Source organism: Telmatherina bonti (genome assembly GCF_933228915.1).
Source record: "Telmatherina bonti genome assembly, chromosome: 13".
In the NCBI taxonomy this organism is placed as follows: Eukaryota; Metazoa; Chordata; class Actinopteri; order Atheriniformes; family Telmatherinidae; genus Telmatherina; species Telmatherina bonti.
Window position 1 is genome coordinate 3,823,324 of NC_136611.1, and position 19,898 is coordinate 3,843,221.

Here is a 19,898-nt window from a genome sequence, read left to right on the forward strand (position 1 = left end):
TCTTCTACATGCAGTCAGGCTTTTATCAGAGAATGATGTGATGTCCGTGACTTAATAAGACAAGCTGGTTCTCTGAAAGCTGGAGGGAGTCTGCAGGGATTTGCTGTGCAATAGCCTCCTCTCTCTGCAAGGATAAAGTCAGCAGGGATCCCCCTGGACGGGCAGCGATGCAGACGGAGAGCAGGGTTTTCACTGCAGAGCCAGAGAGGAAGTCTTACAACCACAAATGTGCTCTCGTGGTGTAAAAAATCCTGCTTCAGACTATTCTGTGGGTTTGGAAGTTGAGAAGCCTCAAATTAAAGTGGGGAAAAACATGAGAAAAAACCCCACACATCTCTGCAATATGTTTTCATCCACAGCTCACACCAGCGTCTGGCCACAAGAAGTCATTAGTGGTCAGGAAGTTTCCCCTCATGACCCTCTTCATTAAAGACTCATCACTCATCGAAGAAACCAGCCTGTCTGCGGCGTTTTCCTGAACACGGATGATGAGGAGTGTTTTCTGAATGGACAGGACAGGAAGCAGCTTCGCTCAGTAACCGAATCTTTCTCTCTGCCTTGAATCAGGATGAGGGTGTGGTCATGGGAGCAGTGTGGGAAGACGAGTCTGGTTCTGCTGGGCTTCCTGACCTTGGCGCTGTCGGTGGGGAACCTGTCCACCAGGGGGCTGCAGGTACACAAACTTCACCTCATTTCCCACAAAAACTGTGACAGCAGCAACAGAGGGGACTGGAAGGTTGTATTTAGATGGACTGCCAAAGGGCAAGACACCATTGCTGTTACGGGTTTTATGAACTGGAATAGTCTTCCAACATATATACGAGAAACCTCCACCATTATGGCTTTAAAAAAAAGAGCATAAAGGATTGGCTTAAAACCAATCAAGTCTGTCGACATAGATGAGGTTAATATGTTTAATATGTGCAGTATATTGTATGTGGATAGATTTGGTTTTTTTTTTTGTGTATACAGTAATTTGATCTATGTTTTATATGTCTTGTCTGTAAATGTCTGAGGACTACGGATGGAAAGTAGCTTCTAGCTAAATCTGGCATATTTACACACTGTATTTAATGTGTACAAAGTGTTCATTAATGTGCATTGTCCTCATTAAATAAATAAAAATAATTTAATTCCTCCAATCACAGGTTGGTCATGTGATTGGATGCAAGCAGGGCTCAGCGATAGAACAGGAATAAAGCAGTAACCTGACGTGTTGTTCGTGAACGAGTCAGCTCTAAGAGTTGATTCTTTGCAGTGAACCTGAAGAACTGATTCTTTTCTAAGAGTTGAATCTTCAGAAGGGGCAGGACTTTATTGGAATGGACACGCTGTCAATTACTTAGGAGGAATGACCAGGATTATACAACCATGTGAAGAAGGAAGGGTCTCTGAGAACAGTTCCCTTCGGGGGGTCCCTAAAGAGCACAGGAGGTCCCTGAGGCTTTGGTCATTCAGAGTCATTGATTACTTTGGTTTTGTTGAAGGACGGGACTCAGCCAGAATACACTGCTTATAGTGAGAAACTCACTTCTAAAGGCATAAAACCAGGGATGGTTTAAGCAGGGGGTGGGAAAGCCTTTTAATATGTGCATGAAGGGGGTCCTCAAGAAAAACAGTGTGGTCTCAGAAGACAGGGAGCATATCAGGTCCGCAGAAAGAGCTGGAAACCAGGTTTATCCATCCTGCGATTAACCACATTAATCTGTATCCATCCTGCGATTAACCACATTAATCTGTATCCATCCTGAGATTAACCACATTAATCTGTATCCATCCTCTAAATAATCGGATTAATCTGTATCCATCCTGCGATTAATCGGATTAATCTGTATCCATCCTGCGATTAATCGGATTAATCTGTATCCATCCTCTAAATAATCGGATTAATCTGTATCCATCCTGCGATTGATTGGATTAATCTGTATCCATCCTGCGATTAATCGGATTAATCTGTATCCATCCTGTGATTATCGGATTAATCTGTATCCATCCTGCGATTAATCGGATTAATCTGTATCCATCCTGCGATTAATCGGATTAATCTGTATCCATCCGGCAATTAATCGGATTAATCTGTATCCATCCTGCGATTAATCGGATAAATCTGTATCCATCCTGTGATTAACCACATTAATCTGTATCCAACCTCTAAATAATCGGATTAATTTGTATCCATCCTGTGATTATCGGATTAATCTGTATCCATCCTGCGATTAATCGGATTAATCTGTATCCATCCTGCGATTAATCGGATTAATCTGTATCCATCCGACAATTAATCGGATTAATCTGTATCCATCCTGCGATTAATCGGATAAATCTGTATCCATCCTGTGATTAACCACATTAATCTGTATCCACCCCCTAAATAATCGGATTAATTTGTATCCATCCTGCGATTAATCGGATTAATCTGTATCCATCCTGCGATTAATCAGATTTATTTGTATCCATCCTGCGATTAATCAGATTTATTTGTATCCATCCTCTAAATAATCGGTTTAATCTGTATCCATCCTGCGAATAATCGGATTAATCTGTATCCATCCTGCGATTAATCGGATTAATCTGTATCCATCCTGCGATTAATCGGATTAATCTGTATCCATCCTGCGATTAATCAGATTTATTTGTATCCATCCTGCGATTAATCAGATTTATTTGTATCCATCCTCTAAATAATCGGATTAATCTGTATCCATCCTGCGATTAATCGGATTAATCTGTATCCATCCTGCGATTATCGTATTAATCTGTATCCATCCTGCGATTAATCGGATTAATCTGTATCCATCCTGCAATTAATCAGATTAATCTGTATCCATCCTGCTATTAATTGGATTAATCTGTATCCATCCTGTGATTATCGGATTAATCTGTATCCATCCTGCGATTAATCGGATTAATCTGTATCCATCTTGCGATAAATCAGATTTATTTGTATCCATCCTGCGATTAATCAGATTTATTTGTATCCATCCTCTAAATAATCGGATTAATTTGTATCCATCCTGCGATTAATGGGATTAATCTGTATCCATCCTGCGATTATCGTATTAATCTGTATCCATCCTGCGATTAATCTGTATCCATCCTGCGATTAATCAGATTTATTTGTATCCATCCTGCGATTAATCAGATTTATTTGTATCCATCCTCTAAATAATCGGATTAATCTGTATCCATCCTGCGATTAATCGGATTAATCTGTATCCATCCGGCAATTAATCGGATTAAACTGTATCCATCCTGCGATTAATCGGATAAATCTGTATCCATCCTGTGATTAACCACATTAATCTGTATCCACCCTCTAAATAATCGGATTAATTTGTATCCATCCTGCGATTAATCGGATTAATCTGTATCCATCCTGCGATTAATCAGATTTATTTGTATCCATCCTGCGATTAATCAGATTTATTTGTATCCATCCTCTAAATAATCGGTTTAATCTGTATCCATCCTGCGATTAATCGGATTAATCTGTATCCATCCTGCGATTATCGTATTAATCTGTATCCATCCTGCGATTAATCGGATTAATCTGTATCCATCCTGCGATTAATCAGATTTATTTGTATCCATCCTGCGATTAATCAGATTTATTTGTATCCATCCTCTAAATAATCGGATTAATCTGTATCCATCCTGCGATTAATCGGATTAATCTGTATCCATCCTGCGATTATCGTATTAATCTGTATCCATCCTGCGATTAATCGGATTAATCTGTATCCATCCTGCAATTAATCAGATTAATCTGTATCCATCCTGCTATTAATTGGATTAATCTGTATCCATCCTGTGATTATCGGATTAATCTGTATCCATCCTGCGATTAATCGGATTAATCTGTATCCATCCTGCGATTAATCAGATTTATTTGTATCCATCCTGCGATTAATCAGATTTATTTGTATCCATCCTCTAAATAATCGGTTTAATCTGTATCCATCCTGCGATTAATCGGATTAATCTGTATCCATCCTGTGATTAACCACATTAATCTGTATCCACCCTCTAAATAATCGGATTAATTTGTATCCATCCTGCGATTAATCGGATTAATCTGTATCCATCCTGCGATTAATCAGATTTATTTGTATCCATCCTGCGATTAATCAGATTTATTTGTATCCATCCTCTAAATAATCGGTTTAATCTGTATCCATCCTGCGATTAATCGGATTAATCTGTATCCATCCTGCGATTAATCAGATTTATTTGTATCCATCCTCTAAATAATCGGATTAATCTGTATCCATCCGGCGATTAATCGGATTAATCTGTATCCATCCTGTGATTAACCGCATTAATCTGTATCCACCCTCTAAATAATCGGATTAATTTGTATCCATCCTGCGATTAATCGGATTAATCTGTATCCATCCTGCGATTAATCAGATTTATTTGTATCCATCCTGCGATTACTCAGATTTATTTGTATCCATCCTCTAAATAATCGGTTTAATCTGTATCCATCCTGCGATTAATCGGATTAATCTGTATCCATCCTGCGATTATCGTATTAATCTGTATCCATCCTGTGATTAATCAGATTTATTTGTATCCATCCTCTAAATAATCGGATTAATCTGTATCCATCCTGCGATTAATCGGATTAATCTGTATCCATCCTGTGATTAACCACATTAATCTGTATCCACCCTCTAAATAATCGGATTAATTTGTATCCATCCTGCGATTAATCGGATTAATCTGTATCCATCCTGCGATTAATCAGATTTATTTGTATCCATCCTCTAAATAATCGGTTTAATCTGTATCCATCCTGCGATTAATCGGATTAATCTGTATCCATCCTGCGATTATCGTATTAATCTGTATCCATCCTGCGATTAATCGGATTAATCTGTATCCATCCTGCGATTAATCAGATTTATTTGTATCCATCCTGCGATTAATCAGATTTATTTGTATCCATCCTCTAAATAATCGGATTAATCTGTATCCATCCTGCGATTAATCGGATTAATCTGTATCCATCCTGCGATTAATCGGATAAATCTGTATCCATCCTGTGATTAACCACATTAATCTGTATCCACCCTCTAAATAATCGGATTAATTTGTATCCATCCTGCGATTAATCGGATTAATCTGTATCCATCCTGCGATTAATCAGATTTATTTGTATCCATCCTGCGATTAATCAGATTTATTTGTATCCATCCTCTAAATAATCGGTTTAATCTGTATCCATCCTGCGATTAATCGGATTAATCTGTATCCATCCTGCAATTAATCAGATTAATCTGTATCCATCCTGCTATTAATTGGATTAATCTGTATCCATCCTGTGATTATCGGATTAATCTGTATCCATCCTGCGATTAATCGGATTAATCTGTATCCATCCTGCGATTAATCAGATTTATTTGTATCCATCCTGCGATTAATCAGATTTATTTGTATCCATCCTCTAAATAATCGGATTAATCTGTATCCATCCTGCGATTAATCGGATTAATCTGTATCCATCCTGTGATTAACCACATTAATCTGTATCCACCCTCTAAATAATCGGATTAATTTGTATCCATCCTGCGATTAATCGGATTAATCTGTATCCATCCTGCGATTAATCAGATTTATTTGTATCCATCCTGCGATTAATCAGATTTATTTGTATCCATCCTCTAAATAATCGGTTTAATCTGTATCCATCCTGCGATTCATCGGATTAATCTGTATCCATCCTGCGATTAATCAGATTTATTTGTATCCATCCTCTAAATAATCGGATTAATCTGTATCCATCCTGCGATTAATCGGATTAATCTGTATCCATCCTGTGATTAACCACATTAATCTGTATCCACCCTCTAAATAATCGGATTAATTTGTAACCATCCTGCGATTAATCGGATTAATCTGTATCCATCCTGTGATTAATCAGATTTATTTGTATCCATCCTGCGATTAATCAGATTTATTTGTATCCATCCTCTAAATAATCGGTTTAATCTGTATCCATCCTGCGATTAATCGGATTAATCTGTATCCATCCTGCGATTATCGTATTAATCTGTATCCATCCTGTGATTAATCAGATTTATTTGCATCCATCCTCTAAATAATCGGATTAATCTGTATCCATCCTGCGATTAATCGGATTAATCTGTATCCATCCTGCGATTATCGCATTAATCTGTATCCATCCTGTGATTAATCTGATTAATCTGTATCCATCCTGCAATTAATCAGATTAATCTGTATCCATCCTGCTATTAATTGGATTAATCTGTATCCATCCTGCAATTATCGGATTAATCTGTATCCATCCTGCGATTAATCGGTTTAATCTGTATCCATCCTGCGATTAATGGGATTAATCTGTATCCATCCTGCGATTATCGTATTAATCTGTATCCATCCTGCGATTAATCTGTATCCATCCTGCGATTAATCAGATTTATTTCTATCCATCCTGCGATTAATCAGATTTATTTGTATCCATCCTCTAAATAATCGGATTAATCTGTATCCATCCTGCGATTAATCGTATTAATCTGTATCCATCCTGTGATTATCGGATTAATCTGTATCCATCCTGTGATTTTCGGATTAATCTGTATCCATCCTGCGATTAATGGGATTAATCTGTATCCATCCTGCGATTAATGGGATTAATCTGTATCCATCCTGCAATTAATCGGATTAATCTGTATCCATCCTGCGATTAATCGGATAAATCTGTATCCACCCTCTAAATAATCGGATTAATCTGTATCCATCCTGCGATTAATCGGATTAATCTGTATCCATCCTGCGATTAATCAGATTTATTTGTATCCATCCTCTAAATAATCAGATTAATCTGTATCCATCCTGCGATTAATCGGATTAATCTGTATCCATCCTGCGATTATCGAATTAATCTGTAGCCATCCTGCAATTAATCGGATTAATCTGTATCCATCCTGCGATTAAGCTGATTAATCCGTACCCATCCTGCAATAAATCGGATTAATCTGTATCCATCCTGCGAATAATCAGATTAATCTATATCCATCCTCTAAATAATCAGATTAATCTGTATCCATCCTGCGATTAACCACATTAATCTGTATCCATCCTGCGATTAACCACATTAATCTGTATCCATCCTGCGATTAATCGGATTAATCTGTATCCATCCTGCGATTATCGTATTAATCTGTATCCATCCTGCGATTAGTCGGATTAATCTGTATCCATCCTGCAATTAATCAGATTAATCTGTATCCATCCTGCTATTAATTGGATTAATCTGTATCCATCCTGTGATTATCGGATTAATCTGTATCCATCCTGCGATTAATCGGATTAATCTGTATCCATCCTGCGATTAATCAGATTTATTTGTATCCATCCTCTAAATAATCAGATTAATCTGTATCCATCCTGCGATTAATCGGATTAATCTGTATCCATCCTGTGATTAACCACATTAATCTGTATCCATCCTCTAAATAATCGGTTTAATCTGTATCCATCCTGCGATTAATCGGATTAATCTGTATCCATCCTGCGATTAATCAGATTTATTTGTATCCATCCTCTAAATAATCGGATTAATCTGTATCCATCCTGCGATTAATCGGATTAATCTGTATCCATCCTGTGATTAACCACATTAATCTGTATCCACCCTCTAAATAATCGGATTAATTTGTATCCATCCTGCGATTAATCGGATTAATCTGTATCCATCCTGTGATTAATCAGATTTATTTGTATCCATCCTGCGATTAATCAGATTTATTTGTATCCATCCTCTAAATAATCGGTTTAATCTGTATCCATCCTGCGATTAATCGGATTAATCTGTATCCATCCTGCGATTATCGTATTAATCTGTATCCATCCTGTGATTAATCAGATTTATTTGCATCCATCCTCTAAATAATCGGATTAATCTGTATCCATCCTGCGATTAATCGGATTAATCTGTATCCATCCTGCGATTATCGTATTAATCTGTATCCATCCTGTGATTAATCTGATTAATCTGTATCCATCCTGCAATTAATCAGATTAATCTGTATCCATCCTGCTATTAATTGGATTAATCTGTATCCATCCTGCAATTATCGGATTAATCTGTATCCATCCTGCGATTAATCGGATTAATCTGTATCAATCCTGCGATTAATCAGATTTATTTGTATCCATCCTGCGATTAATCAGATTTATTTGTATCCATCCTCTAAATAATCGGTTTAATCTGTATCCATCCTGCGATTAATGGGATTAATCTGTATCCATCCTGCGATTATCGTATTAATCTGTATCCATCCTGCGATTAATCTGTATCCATCCTGCGATTAATCAGATTTATTTCTATCCATCCTGCGATTAATCAGATTTATTTGTATCCATCCTCTAAATAATCGGATTAATCTGTATCCATCCTGCGATTAATCGTATTAATCTGTATCCATCCTGTGATTATCGGATTAATCTGTATCCATCCTGTGATTTTCGGATTAATCTGTATCCATCCTGCGATTAATGGGATTAATCTGTATCCATCCTGCGATTAATGGGATTAATCTGTATCCATCCTGCAATTAATCGGATTAATCTGTATCCATCCTGCGATTAATCGGATAAATCTGTATCCACCCTCTAAATAATCGGATTAATCTGTATCCATCCTGCGATTAATCGGATTAATCTGTATCCATCCTGCGATTAATCAGATTTATTTGTATCCATCCTCTAAATAATCAGATTAATCTGTATCCATCCTGCGATTAATCGGATTAATCTGTATCCATCCTGCGATTATCGAATTAATCTGTAGCCATCCTGCAATTAATCGGATTAATCTGTATCCATCCTGCGATTAAGCTGATTAATCCGTACCCATCCTGCAATAAATCGGATTAATCTGTATCCATCCTGCGAATAATCAGATTAATCTATATCCATCCTCTAAATAATCAGATTAATCTGTATCCATCCTGCGATTAACCACATTAATCTGTATCCATCCTGCGATTAACCACATTAATCTGTATCCATCCTGCGATTAATCGGATTAATCTGTATCCATCCTGCGATTATCGGATTAATCTGTATCCATCCTGCGATTAGTCGGATTAATCTGTATCCATCCTGCAATTAATCAGATTAATCTGTATCCATCCTGCTATTAATTGGATTAATCTGTATCCATCCTGTGATTATCGGATTAATCTGTATCCATCCTGCGATTAATCGGATTAATCTGTATCCATCCTGCGATTAATCAGATTTATTTGTATCCATCCTCTAAATAATCAGATTAATCTGTATCCATCCTGCGATTAATCGGATTAATCTGTATCCATCCTGTGATTAACCACATTAATCTGTATCCACCCTCTAAATAATCGGATTAATTTGTATCCATCCTGCGATTAATCGGATTAATCTGTATCCATCCTGCGATTAATCAGATTTATTTGTATCCATCCTGCGATTAATCAGATTTATTTGTATCCATCCTCTAAATAATCGGTTTAATCTGTATCCATCCTGCGATTAATCGGATTAATCTTTATCCATCCTGCGATTATCGTATTAATCTGTATCCATCCTGCGATTAATCGGATTAATCTGTATCCATCCTGCGATTAATCAGATTTATTTGTATCCATCCTGCGATTAATCAGATTTATTTGTATCCATCCTCTAAATAATCGGATTAATCTGTATCCATCCTGCGATTAATCGGATTAATCTGTATCCATCCTGCGATTAATCGGATAAATCTGTATCCATCCTGTGATTAACCACATTAATCTGTATCCACCCTCTAAATAATCGGATTAATTTGTATCCATCCTGCGATTAATCGGATTAACCTGTATCCATCCTGCGATTAATCAGATTTATTTGTATCCATCCTGCGATTAATCAGATTTATTTGTATCCATCCTCTAAATAATCGGTTTAATCTGTATCCATCCTGCGATTAATCGGATTAATTCAATTCAATTCAACTTTATTTATATAGCGTCAAATCACGGAAATGCCATCTCAAGACGCTTTACAGACAGAGGGGAAAACATAATGAAGGCCAATTCATAACAGCCTATATAAGGAAACCAACAGATTGAGTTGAGTCCAACTCAATCTCCCATCCTGAGCAAGCACACTGGCAACAGTGGGAAGGAAAAAAACTCCCTTTTAACAGGAAGGAAACCTCCGGCAGAACCCGGCTCAGGACAGGCAGCCATCTGCCTCTGCTGTGTGGGGGGAAGAGGACAGAAAGACAACAGACAACAGGAACTGCTACTCCCGGCCAGGGAGACCTGCTGAGACAGGAGACATACATGTTAATGATGCAACACTGTTATGGGGGGGGGGTGGTAAAAGAAAGAGATAAAGAGAAAAAGAAAGAAGCTCAGTGTATCAGGAAATGTCCCTCAGCAGTCTAAACCTATAGCAGCATAACTAAGGGATGCTAACCATCCCTAGCTATAGGACTTATCAAAAAGATAAGTCTTCAGCCTAGTCTTAAAGGTGGGGAGGGTGTCTGCTTCCCTAACACTAACTGGGAGCTTATTCCATAAGAGAGGGGCCTGATAACCAAAGGCTCTGCCTCCTGCTCGGCTCTTTGAGACTCTAGGAACCACAAGTAAGCCTGCAGTCTGCGAACGAAGTACTCTACTTGGTATATAAGGAACAATGAGGTCTTTGATATATAGTGGTGCCTGGTTGTGGAGGGCTTTATATGTAAGGAGAAGGATTTTAAATTCTATTCTAGATTCAACAGGCAGCCAATGAAGAGAGGCTAAAACTGGAGAAATATGATCTCTCATGCTGGTTCTGGTCAGGACTCTGGCTGCAGAATTCTGGATCAGCTGAAGGCTTTTCAGGGCATATTTAGGACAGCCCAGTAATAGAGAGTTACAGTAATCTAGTCTCGAAGTAACAAAAGCGTGAACCAGTTTTTCTGCATCACTCCGAGACAGAATGTCCCTAATTTTGGCTATATTACGTAAATGAAAGAAGGCTGTTTTAGTAACCTGCTTAATATGTGGGCCAAAGGACAGGTCAGGGTCAAATATTACTCCAAGGTTTCTCACTGTAGCACTGGAAGCTAAAGTAATGCCATCCAGGTTCATTACAAAACCGGAAAATTTAGCTCTGAGTTTTTCAGATCCAACGAGAATTACTTCAGTCTTATCTGAGTTTAAGAGGAGAAAATTTCTAGACATCCAAGTCTTTATGTCTATGAGACAATTTTGTAGCCTATTGGGCTGATTTGTTTCATCTGGTTTAAAGGATAAGTATAGTTGAGTATCATCTGCATAACAATGAAAGTTTATTCCATGCTGTCTAATAATTTTGCCTAAAGGGAGCATATATAGTGTGAAGAGTATTGGTCCAAGTACAGAACCTTGAGGAACTCCATGACTTACTGTAGTTTGGGAGGAGGACTTGTCATTTACATGAACAAACTGAAGTCTATCAGATAAATATGATTTAAACCAGCTTAACGCTGTACCTGTAATTCCAATCACCTGTTCTAGTCTTTGTAACAGAATGTTATGATCGACTGTATCAAATGCAGCACTAAGATCAAGCAAGATAAGTACGGACACAAGTCCTTTGTCTGAGGCCATAAGAAGGTCATTAGTAACTTTCACCAATGCTGTCTCAGTACTATGATGAGCTCTAAATCCTGACTGAAACTCCTCGCATAAATTATTTCTGCTCAGGTGGGCATGTAGCTGAGCTGAAACTATTTTCTCCAGAATTTTGGACATAAACGGGAGGTTAGATATAGGTCTATAATTTGCTATCACCTCTGGATCCAGAGATTGCTTTTTAAGTAAAGGCTTGATTACAGCAGTTTTAAATGATTGTGGTACATATCCTGTCACTAAAGACATATTGATAAGATTTAGTAGTGATGTATTAATTAAAGGGAAAATGTCCTTAAAGAGGCTCGTTGGGAGAGGGTCTAAGATACAGGTGGATGGTTTAGATGAAGCTATTATTTTAGTTAATTCAGAGGGTTGGACAGGACAGAAACTATTTAGACACAAGTCAGATCCTGGTTCTAAGGATGCTTCGGAGACCACAACAGGCTCAACATTATAGGTAGAAGGAAGAGTATTGTCAATTTGATCTCTAATAGTGTCAATTTTATTCCTGAAAAAATACATGAAATCATCACAGCTAAGTGAGAAAGGAATACATGGCTCCACAGCGCTCCAGCTCCTAGTAAGCCTAGCTACAGTGCTGAAAAGAAACCGAGGGTTGTTTTTGTTTTCCTCTATCAATGATGAATAATAAGCTGTTCTTGCCATACGTAAGGCTTTTTTGTATACGCTTAAACTTTCTTTCCAGGTTAAGTGAGACTCCTCTAGTCCTGATGAACGCCATCTGTTTTCCAAACGCCTTGATGCCTGTTTTAGAGCTCGAAGCTGGGAATTAAACCAGGGAGCCTTCATAATCTTACCTAATTTCTTCTTCTTTAGGGGAGCAACATTATCCAAGGTTGTACGCATTGAAACTGTTATAGTATCAGCATGTTGATCAATCTGAGCAGGAGTAAGGCTTAAAGGGGGACTCTCAGTCATGCTAACACATGGTAGATGTGAAAAAATTGATTCAATTGATTGTTTAAATTTTGTAATATTATTGTCTGATAAACATCTACTATAGTAGAATTTACTTTTGGTCAGTGAGTAATCAAATAAAGTGAATTCAAAGGTTAATAAGAAGTGATCGGACAAGACAGGGTTTTGAGGAAATACTTTGAGCTTATCAGTCTCAATACCATATGTTAGAACAAGATCAAGAGTGTGACCATGAGAGTGAGTGGCTCTATTGACATTTTGTGAAAACCCAATTGAGTTTAGAATAGAGCTAAAGGAAATGTTTAAACTATCATTTTCAACGTCAACATGAATATTAAAATCACCTAGTACAATGACCTTATCAGTAGTCAGCACTAACTCAGACAAGAGATCAGAGAATTCGGTCAGAAACTCGGAGTAAGGTCCAGGTGGGCGATACACTAATGCTAAAAGGAGCGGTTTCTCTGAATTCCATTTTGGATGAGATAAATTTAATGTCAGGAATTCAAAGGATTTATAGTTAGTTTTGTGCTTAGGATTAATTAAAAATTCTGACTTAAAAATAGCTGCAACACCTCCTCCTCTGCCTGTAGTTCTAGGAATGTGAAAGTTTAAATAGTTAGCTGGCGTAGCTTCATTAATACTAACATAATCCTCTTGCTGTAACCAGGTTTCCGTAAGACAGAATAAATCAATGTGGTGATCACCTATCAAGTCATTGACTAATAAAGACTTATTTGGGAGGGATCTAATATTCAGTAGGCCACACTTTATTGTCTTATTTTCAGATTTTATTAGATCCATTGTTTTTATTTTTATGAGGTTTTCACGATTAACCCCAGAAGTGTTTTTGTGTTGTTTAATTCTTACTGCTGGGAAGTTGTATAAGGTCGGAATGGGGTTTTGGGTGGGCGGCGGCAGGTGGGAAGCTGCAGAAAAGTGTGTAGGACTACAATTCTGCCTCCTGGTCCCAACCCTGAGTTGTCAATTTAGCTGACTAATAAAAGAGTCCATATTGCTAGATAAGAGAGCGGCTCCATCCAACGTGGGATGGATGCCATCTCTCCTAATAAGACCAGGCTTTCCCCAAAAAGCGCTCCAATTATCTATAAAACCCACGTTGTTATCGGGACACAACCTAGACAACCAGCGGTTGAAGGATGACATGCGGCTAAACATGTCATCGCTGATTAAATTTGGCAAGGGACCAGAGAAAACTACGGAGTCCGACATGCTCTTGGCAAAGTTACACACCGAAGCAACATTAATTTTAGTGACCTCCGATTGGCGTAACCGGGTGTCGTTACCGCCGACGTGAATTACAATCTTACGGTATTTACGTTTAGCCTTAGCCAGCAGTTTCAAATACGATTCGACGTCGCCCGCTCTGGCGCCCGCCCCAGGAATGCATTTGACTATGGTCCCCGGTGTCTCTAGAGCCACGTTTCTGACTATGGAACTACCTATAATCAGGGTTTCTGCCTCAGCGGGTGTGTCGCCGAGCGGGGAAAATCTGTTAGAAACGTGAACAGGTCGGTGGTGGCCAGTGGGTTTTGGTTTGGGGCTACGCTTCCGCCTGATCGTCGTCCAGCCCGCCTCGGCTCCCGGCTGCGCGGGAACTGCTGAGGGACGGCTCGGGATGGCTGCCCTGGCTGGTAGCTCCGCACTGGCTAATGGGGGCTTGCTGATTAACTGCTTCCCTAACTGAGTGCGGAGCTGGGCTTCTAACTCACAGAGCCTCGCCTCCAAGGCTGCCAAGCTGCTACACTTAATACACCTACCGTTATCACTAAAGGAGGCGGAGGAGTAGCTAAACATCAGACACACCGAGCAAGAAAAGGCAGGGGACCGGGGTGTGGGAAGAGAGCTAGCAGCCATGCTAAAACCGAGTGCTTGAGCTGTTTAAGTCAGTAAACAGAAAGCCAAAGATCCCAAAAATAAATGCAATATATAGAACAGTGGTTTGGGAAGATATTGTGCGCTAAAGTGAGTGGTTGGTTAACAATAGATAGAAGTTAGAAAGAAGTTAAAGGAGCCAACGGCTCGTAGCAATCCGCAGTGACACACGCTAGGGAAACAGGAAATGACACAATACGTTACCGCAACGTCAGCTGACCAACAGGATGACCAGAACAGAAATGGATTAATCTCTATCCATCCTGCAATTGATCAGATTAATCTGTATCCATCCTGCTATTAATTGGATTAATCTGTATCCATCCTGTGATTATCGGATTAATCTGTATCCATCCTGCGATTAATCGGATTAATCTGTATCAATCCTGCGATTAATCAGATTTATTTGTATCCATCCTGCGATTAATCAGATTTATTTGTATCCATCCTCTAAATAATCGGTTTAATCTGTATCCATCCTGCGATTAATGGGATTAATCTGTATCCATCCTGCGATTATCGTATTAATCTGTATCCATCCTGCGATTAATCTGTATCCATCCTGCGATTAATCAGATTTATTTCTATCCATCCTGCGATTAATCAGCTTTATTTGTATCCATCCTCTAAATAATCGGATTAATCTGTATCCATCCTGCGATTAATCGTATTAATCTGTATCCATCCTGTGATTATCGGATTAATCTGTATCCATCCTGCGATTAATGGGATTAATCTGTATCCATCCTGCGATTAATGGGATTAATCTGTATCCATCCTGCAATTAATGGGATTAATCTGTATCCATCCTGCGATTAATCGGATAAATCTGTATCCAACCTCTAAATAACCGGATTAATCTGTATCCATCCTGCGAATAATCGGATTAATCTGTATCCATCCTGCGATTAATCAGATTTATTTGTATCCATCCTCTAAATAATCAGATTAATCTGTATCCATCCTGCGATTAATCGGATTAATCTGTATCCATCCTGCGATTATCGAATTAATCTGTAGCCATCCTGCAATTAATCGGATTAATCTGTATCCATCCTGCGATTAAGCTGATTAATCTGTACCCATCCTGCAATAAATCAGATTAATCTGTATCCATCCTGCGAATAATCAGATTAATCTATATCCATCCTCTAAATAATCAGATTAATCTGTATCTATCCTGCGATTAACCACATTAATCTGTATCCATCCTGAGATTAATCGGATTAATCTGTATCCATCCTGCGATTATCGTATTAATCTGTATCCATCCTGCGATTAGTCGGATTAATCTGTATCCATCCTGCAATTAATCAGATTAATCTGTATCCATCCTGCTATTAATTGGATTAATCTGTATCCATCCTGTGATTATCGGATTAATCTGTATCCATCCTGCGATTAATCGGATTAATCTGTATCCATCCTGCGATTAATCAGATTTATTTGTATCCATCCTCTAAATAATCAGATTAATCTGTATCCATCCTGCGATTAATCGGATTAATCTGTATCCATCCTGTGATTAACCACATTAATCTGTATCCACCCTCTAAATAATCGGATTAATTTGTATCCATCCTGCGATTAATCGGATTAATCTGTATCCATCCTGCGATTAATCAGATTAATCTGTATCCATCCTGCGATTAATCAGATTTATTTGTATCCATCCTGCGATTAATCAGATTTATTTGTATCCATCCTCTAAATAATCGGTTTAATCTGTATCCATCCTGCGATTAATCGGATTAATCTGTATCCATCCTGCGATTATCTTATTAATTTGTATCCATCCTGCGATTAATCGGATTAATCTGTATCCATCCTGCGATTAATCAGATTTATTTGTATCCATCCTGCGATTAATCAGATTTATTTGTATCCATCCTCTAAATAATCGGATTAATCTGTATCCATCCTGCGATTAATCGGATTAATCTGTATCCATCCTGCGATTAATCGGATAAATCTGTATCCATCCTGTGATTAACCACATTAATCTGTATCCACCCTCTAAATAATCGGATTAATTTGTATCCATCCTGCGATTAATCGGATTAATCTGTATCCATCCTGCGATTAATCAGATTTATTTGTATCCATCCTGCGATTAATCAGATTTATTTGTATCCATCCTCTAAATAATCGGTTTAATCTGTATCCATCCTGCGATTAATCGGATTAATCTGTATCCATCCTGCAATTAATGAGATTAATCTGTATCCATCCTGCTATTAATTGGATTAATCTGTATCCATCCTGTGATTATCGGATTAATCTGTATCCATCCTGCGATTAATCGGATTAATCTGTATCCATCCTGCGATTAATCAGATTTATTTGTATCCATCCTGCGATTAATCAGATTTATTTGTATCCATCCTCTAAATAATCGGATTAATCTGTATCCATCCTGCGATTAATCGGATTAATCTGTATCCATCCTGTGATTAACCACATTAATCTGTATCCACCCTCTAAATAATCGGATTAATTTGTATCCATCCTGCGATTAATCGGATTAATCTGTATCCATCCTGCGATTAATCAGATTTATTTGTATCCATCCTGCGATTAATCAGATTTATTTGTATCCATCCTCTAAATAATCGGATTAATCTGTATCCATCCTGCGATTAATCGGATTAATCTGTATCCATCCTGCGATTAATCAGATTTATTTGTATCCATCCTGCGATTAATCAGATTTATTTGTATCCATCCTCTAAATAATCGGTTTAATCTGTATCCATCCTGCGATTAATCGGATTAATCTGTATCCATCCTGCGATTAATCAGATTTATTTGTATCCATCCTGCGATTAATCAGATTTATTTGTATCCATCCTCTAAATAATCGGTTTAATCTGTATCCATCCTGCGATTAATGGGATTAATCTGTATCCATCCTGCGATTATCGTATTAATCTGTATCCATCCTGCGATTAATCTGTATCCATCCTGCGATTAATCAGATTTATTTCTATCCATCCTGCGATTAATCAGCTTTATTTGTATCCATCCTCTAAATAATCGGATTAATCTGTATCCATCCTGCGATTAATCGTATTGATCTGTATCCATCCTGCGATTATCGTATTAATCTGTATCCATCCTGCGATTAATCGGATTAATCTGTATCCATCCTGCAATTAATCAGATTAATCTGTATCCATCCTGCTATTAATTGGATTAATCTGTATCCATCCTGTGATTATCGGATTAATCTGTATCTATCCTGCGATTAATCGGATTAATCTGTATCCATCCTGCGATTAATGGGATTAATCTGTATCCATCCTGCAATTAATCGCATTAATCTGTATCCATCCTGCGATTAATCGGATAAATCTATATCCATCCTGCGATTAATGGGATTAATCTGTATCCATCCTGCGATTAATCGGATAAATCTGTATCCATCCTGCAATTAATCAGATTAATCTGTATCCATCCTGCGATTAATCAGATTTATTTCTATCCATCCTGCGATTAATCAGCTTTATTTGTATCCATCCTCTAAATAATCGGATTAATCTGTATCCATCCTGCGATTAATCGTATTAATCTGTATCCATCCTGTGATTATCGGATTAATCTGTATCCATCCTGCGATTAATGGGATTAATCTGTATCCATCCTGCGATTAATGGGATTAATCTGTATCCATCCTCTAAATAATCAGATTAATCTGTATCCATCCTGCGATTAATCGGATTAATCTGTATCCATCCTGCGATTATCGAATTAATCTGTAGCCATCCTGCAATTAATCGGATTAATCTGTATCCATCCTGCGATTAAGCTGATTAATCTGTACCCATCCTGCAATAAATCAGATTAATCTGTATCCATCCTGCGAATAATCAGATTAATCTATATCCATCCTCTAAATAATCAGATTAATCTGTATCCATCCTGCGATTAACCACATTAATCTGTATCCATCCTGCGATTAACCACATTAATCTGTATCCATCCTGAGATTAATCGGATTAATCTGTATCCATCCTGCGATTATCGTATTAATCTGTATCCATCCTGCGATTAGTCGGATTAATCTGTATCCATCCTGCAATTAATCAGATTAATCTGTATCCATCCTGCTATTAATTGGATTAATCTGTATCCATCCTGTGATTATCGGATTAATCTGTATCCATCCTGCGATTAATCGGATTAATCTGTATCCATCCTGCGATTAATCAGATTTATTTGTATCCATCCTCTAAATAATCAGATTAATCTGTATCCATCCTGCGATTAATCGGATTAATCTGTATCCATCCTGTGATTAACCACATTAATCTGTATCCACCCTCTAAATAATCGGATTAATTTGTATCCATCCTGCGATTAATCGGATTAATCTGTATCCATCCTGCGATTAATCAGATTTATTTGTATCCATCCTGCGATTAATCAGATTTATTTGTATCCATCCTCTAAATAATCGGTTTAATCTGTATCCATCCTGCGATTAATCGGATTAATCTGTATCCATCCTGCGATTATCTTATTAATTTGTATCCATCCTGCGATTAATCGGATTAATCTGTATCCATCCTGCGATTAATCAGATTTATTTGTATCCATCCTGCGATTAATCAGATTTATTTGTATCCATCCTCTAAATAATCGGATTAATCTGTATCCATCCTGCGATTAATCGGATTAATCTGTATCCATCCTGCGATTAATCGGATAAATCTGTATCCATCCTGTGATTAACCACATTAATCTGTATCCACCCTCTAAATAATCGGATTAATTTGTATCCATCCTGCGATTAATCGGATTAATCTGTATCCATCCTGCGATTAATCAGATTTATTTGTATCCATCCTGCGATTAATCAGATTTATTTGTATCCATCCTCTAAATAATCGGTTTAATCTGTATCCATCCTGCGATTAATCGGATTAATCTGTATCCATCCTGCAATTAATGAGATTAATCTGTATCCATCCTGCTATTAATTGGATTAATCTGTATCCATCCTGTGATTATCGGATTAATCTGTATCCATCCTGCGATTAATCAGATTAATCTGTATCCATCCTGCGATTAATCAGATTTATTTGTATCCATCCTGCGATTAATCAGATTTATTTGTATCCATCCTCTAAATAATCGGATTAATCTGTATCCATCCTGCGATTAATCGGATTAATCTGTATCCATCCTGTGATTAACCACATTAATCTGTATCCACCCTCTAAATAATCGGATTAATTTGTATCCATCCTGCGATTAATCGGATTAATCTGTATCCATCCTGCGATTAATCAGATTTATTTGTATCCATCCTGCGGTTAATCAGATTTATTTGTATCCATCCTCTAAATAATCGGATTAATCTGTATCCATCCTGCGATTAATCGGATTAATCTGTATCCATCCTGT

General features: G+C 37.7%; 1 protein-coding gene across 1 annotated transcript in view; it reads left to right on the forward strand.

Annotated features, from left to right (window-relative positions):
- Positions 1-568: 568 nt before the first annotated feature.
- The window catches only part of ttc16 (tetratricopeptide repeat domain 16), a gene marked incomplete at both ends in the record, with an annotated part of 167,078 nt that continues 147,748 nt past the window's right edge, over positions 569-19,898 (forward strand). The window contains one exon of the mRNA XM_079250833.1: positions 569-673. Coding sequence (XP_079106959.1) covers positions 569-673 — 105 coding nt within the window. The remainder of the gene's footprint in view (positions 674-19,898) is intronic.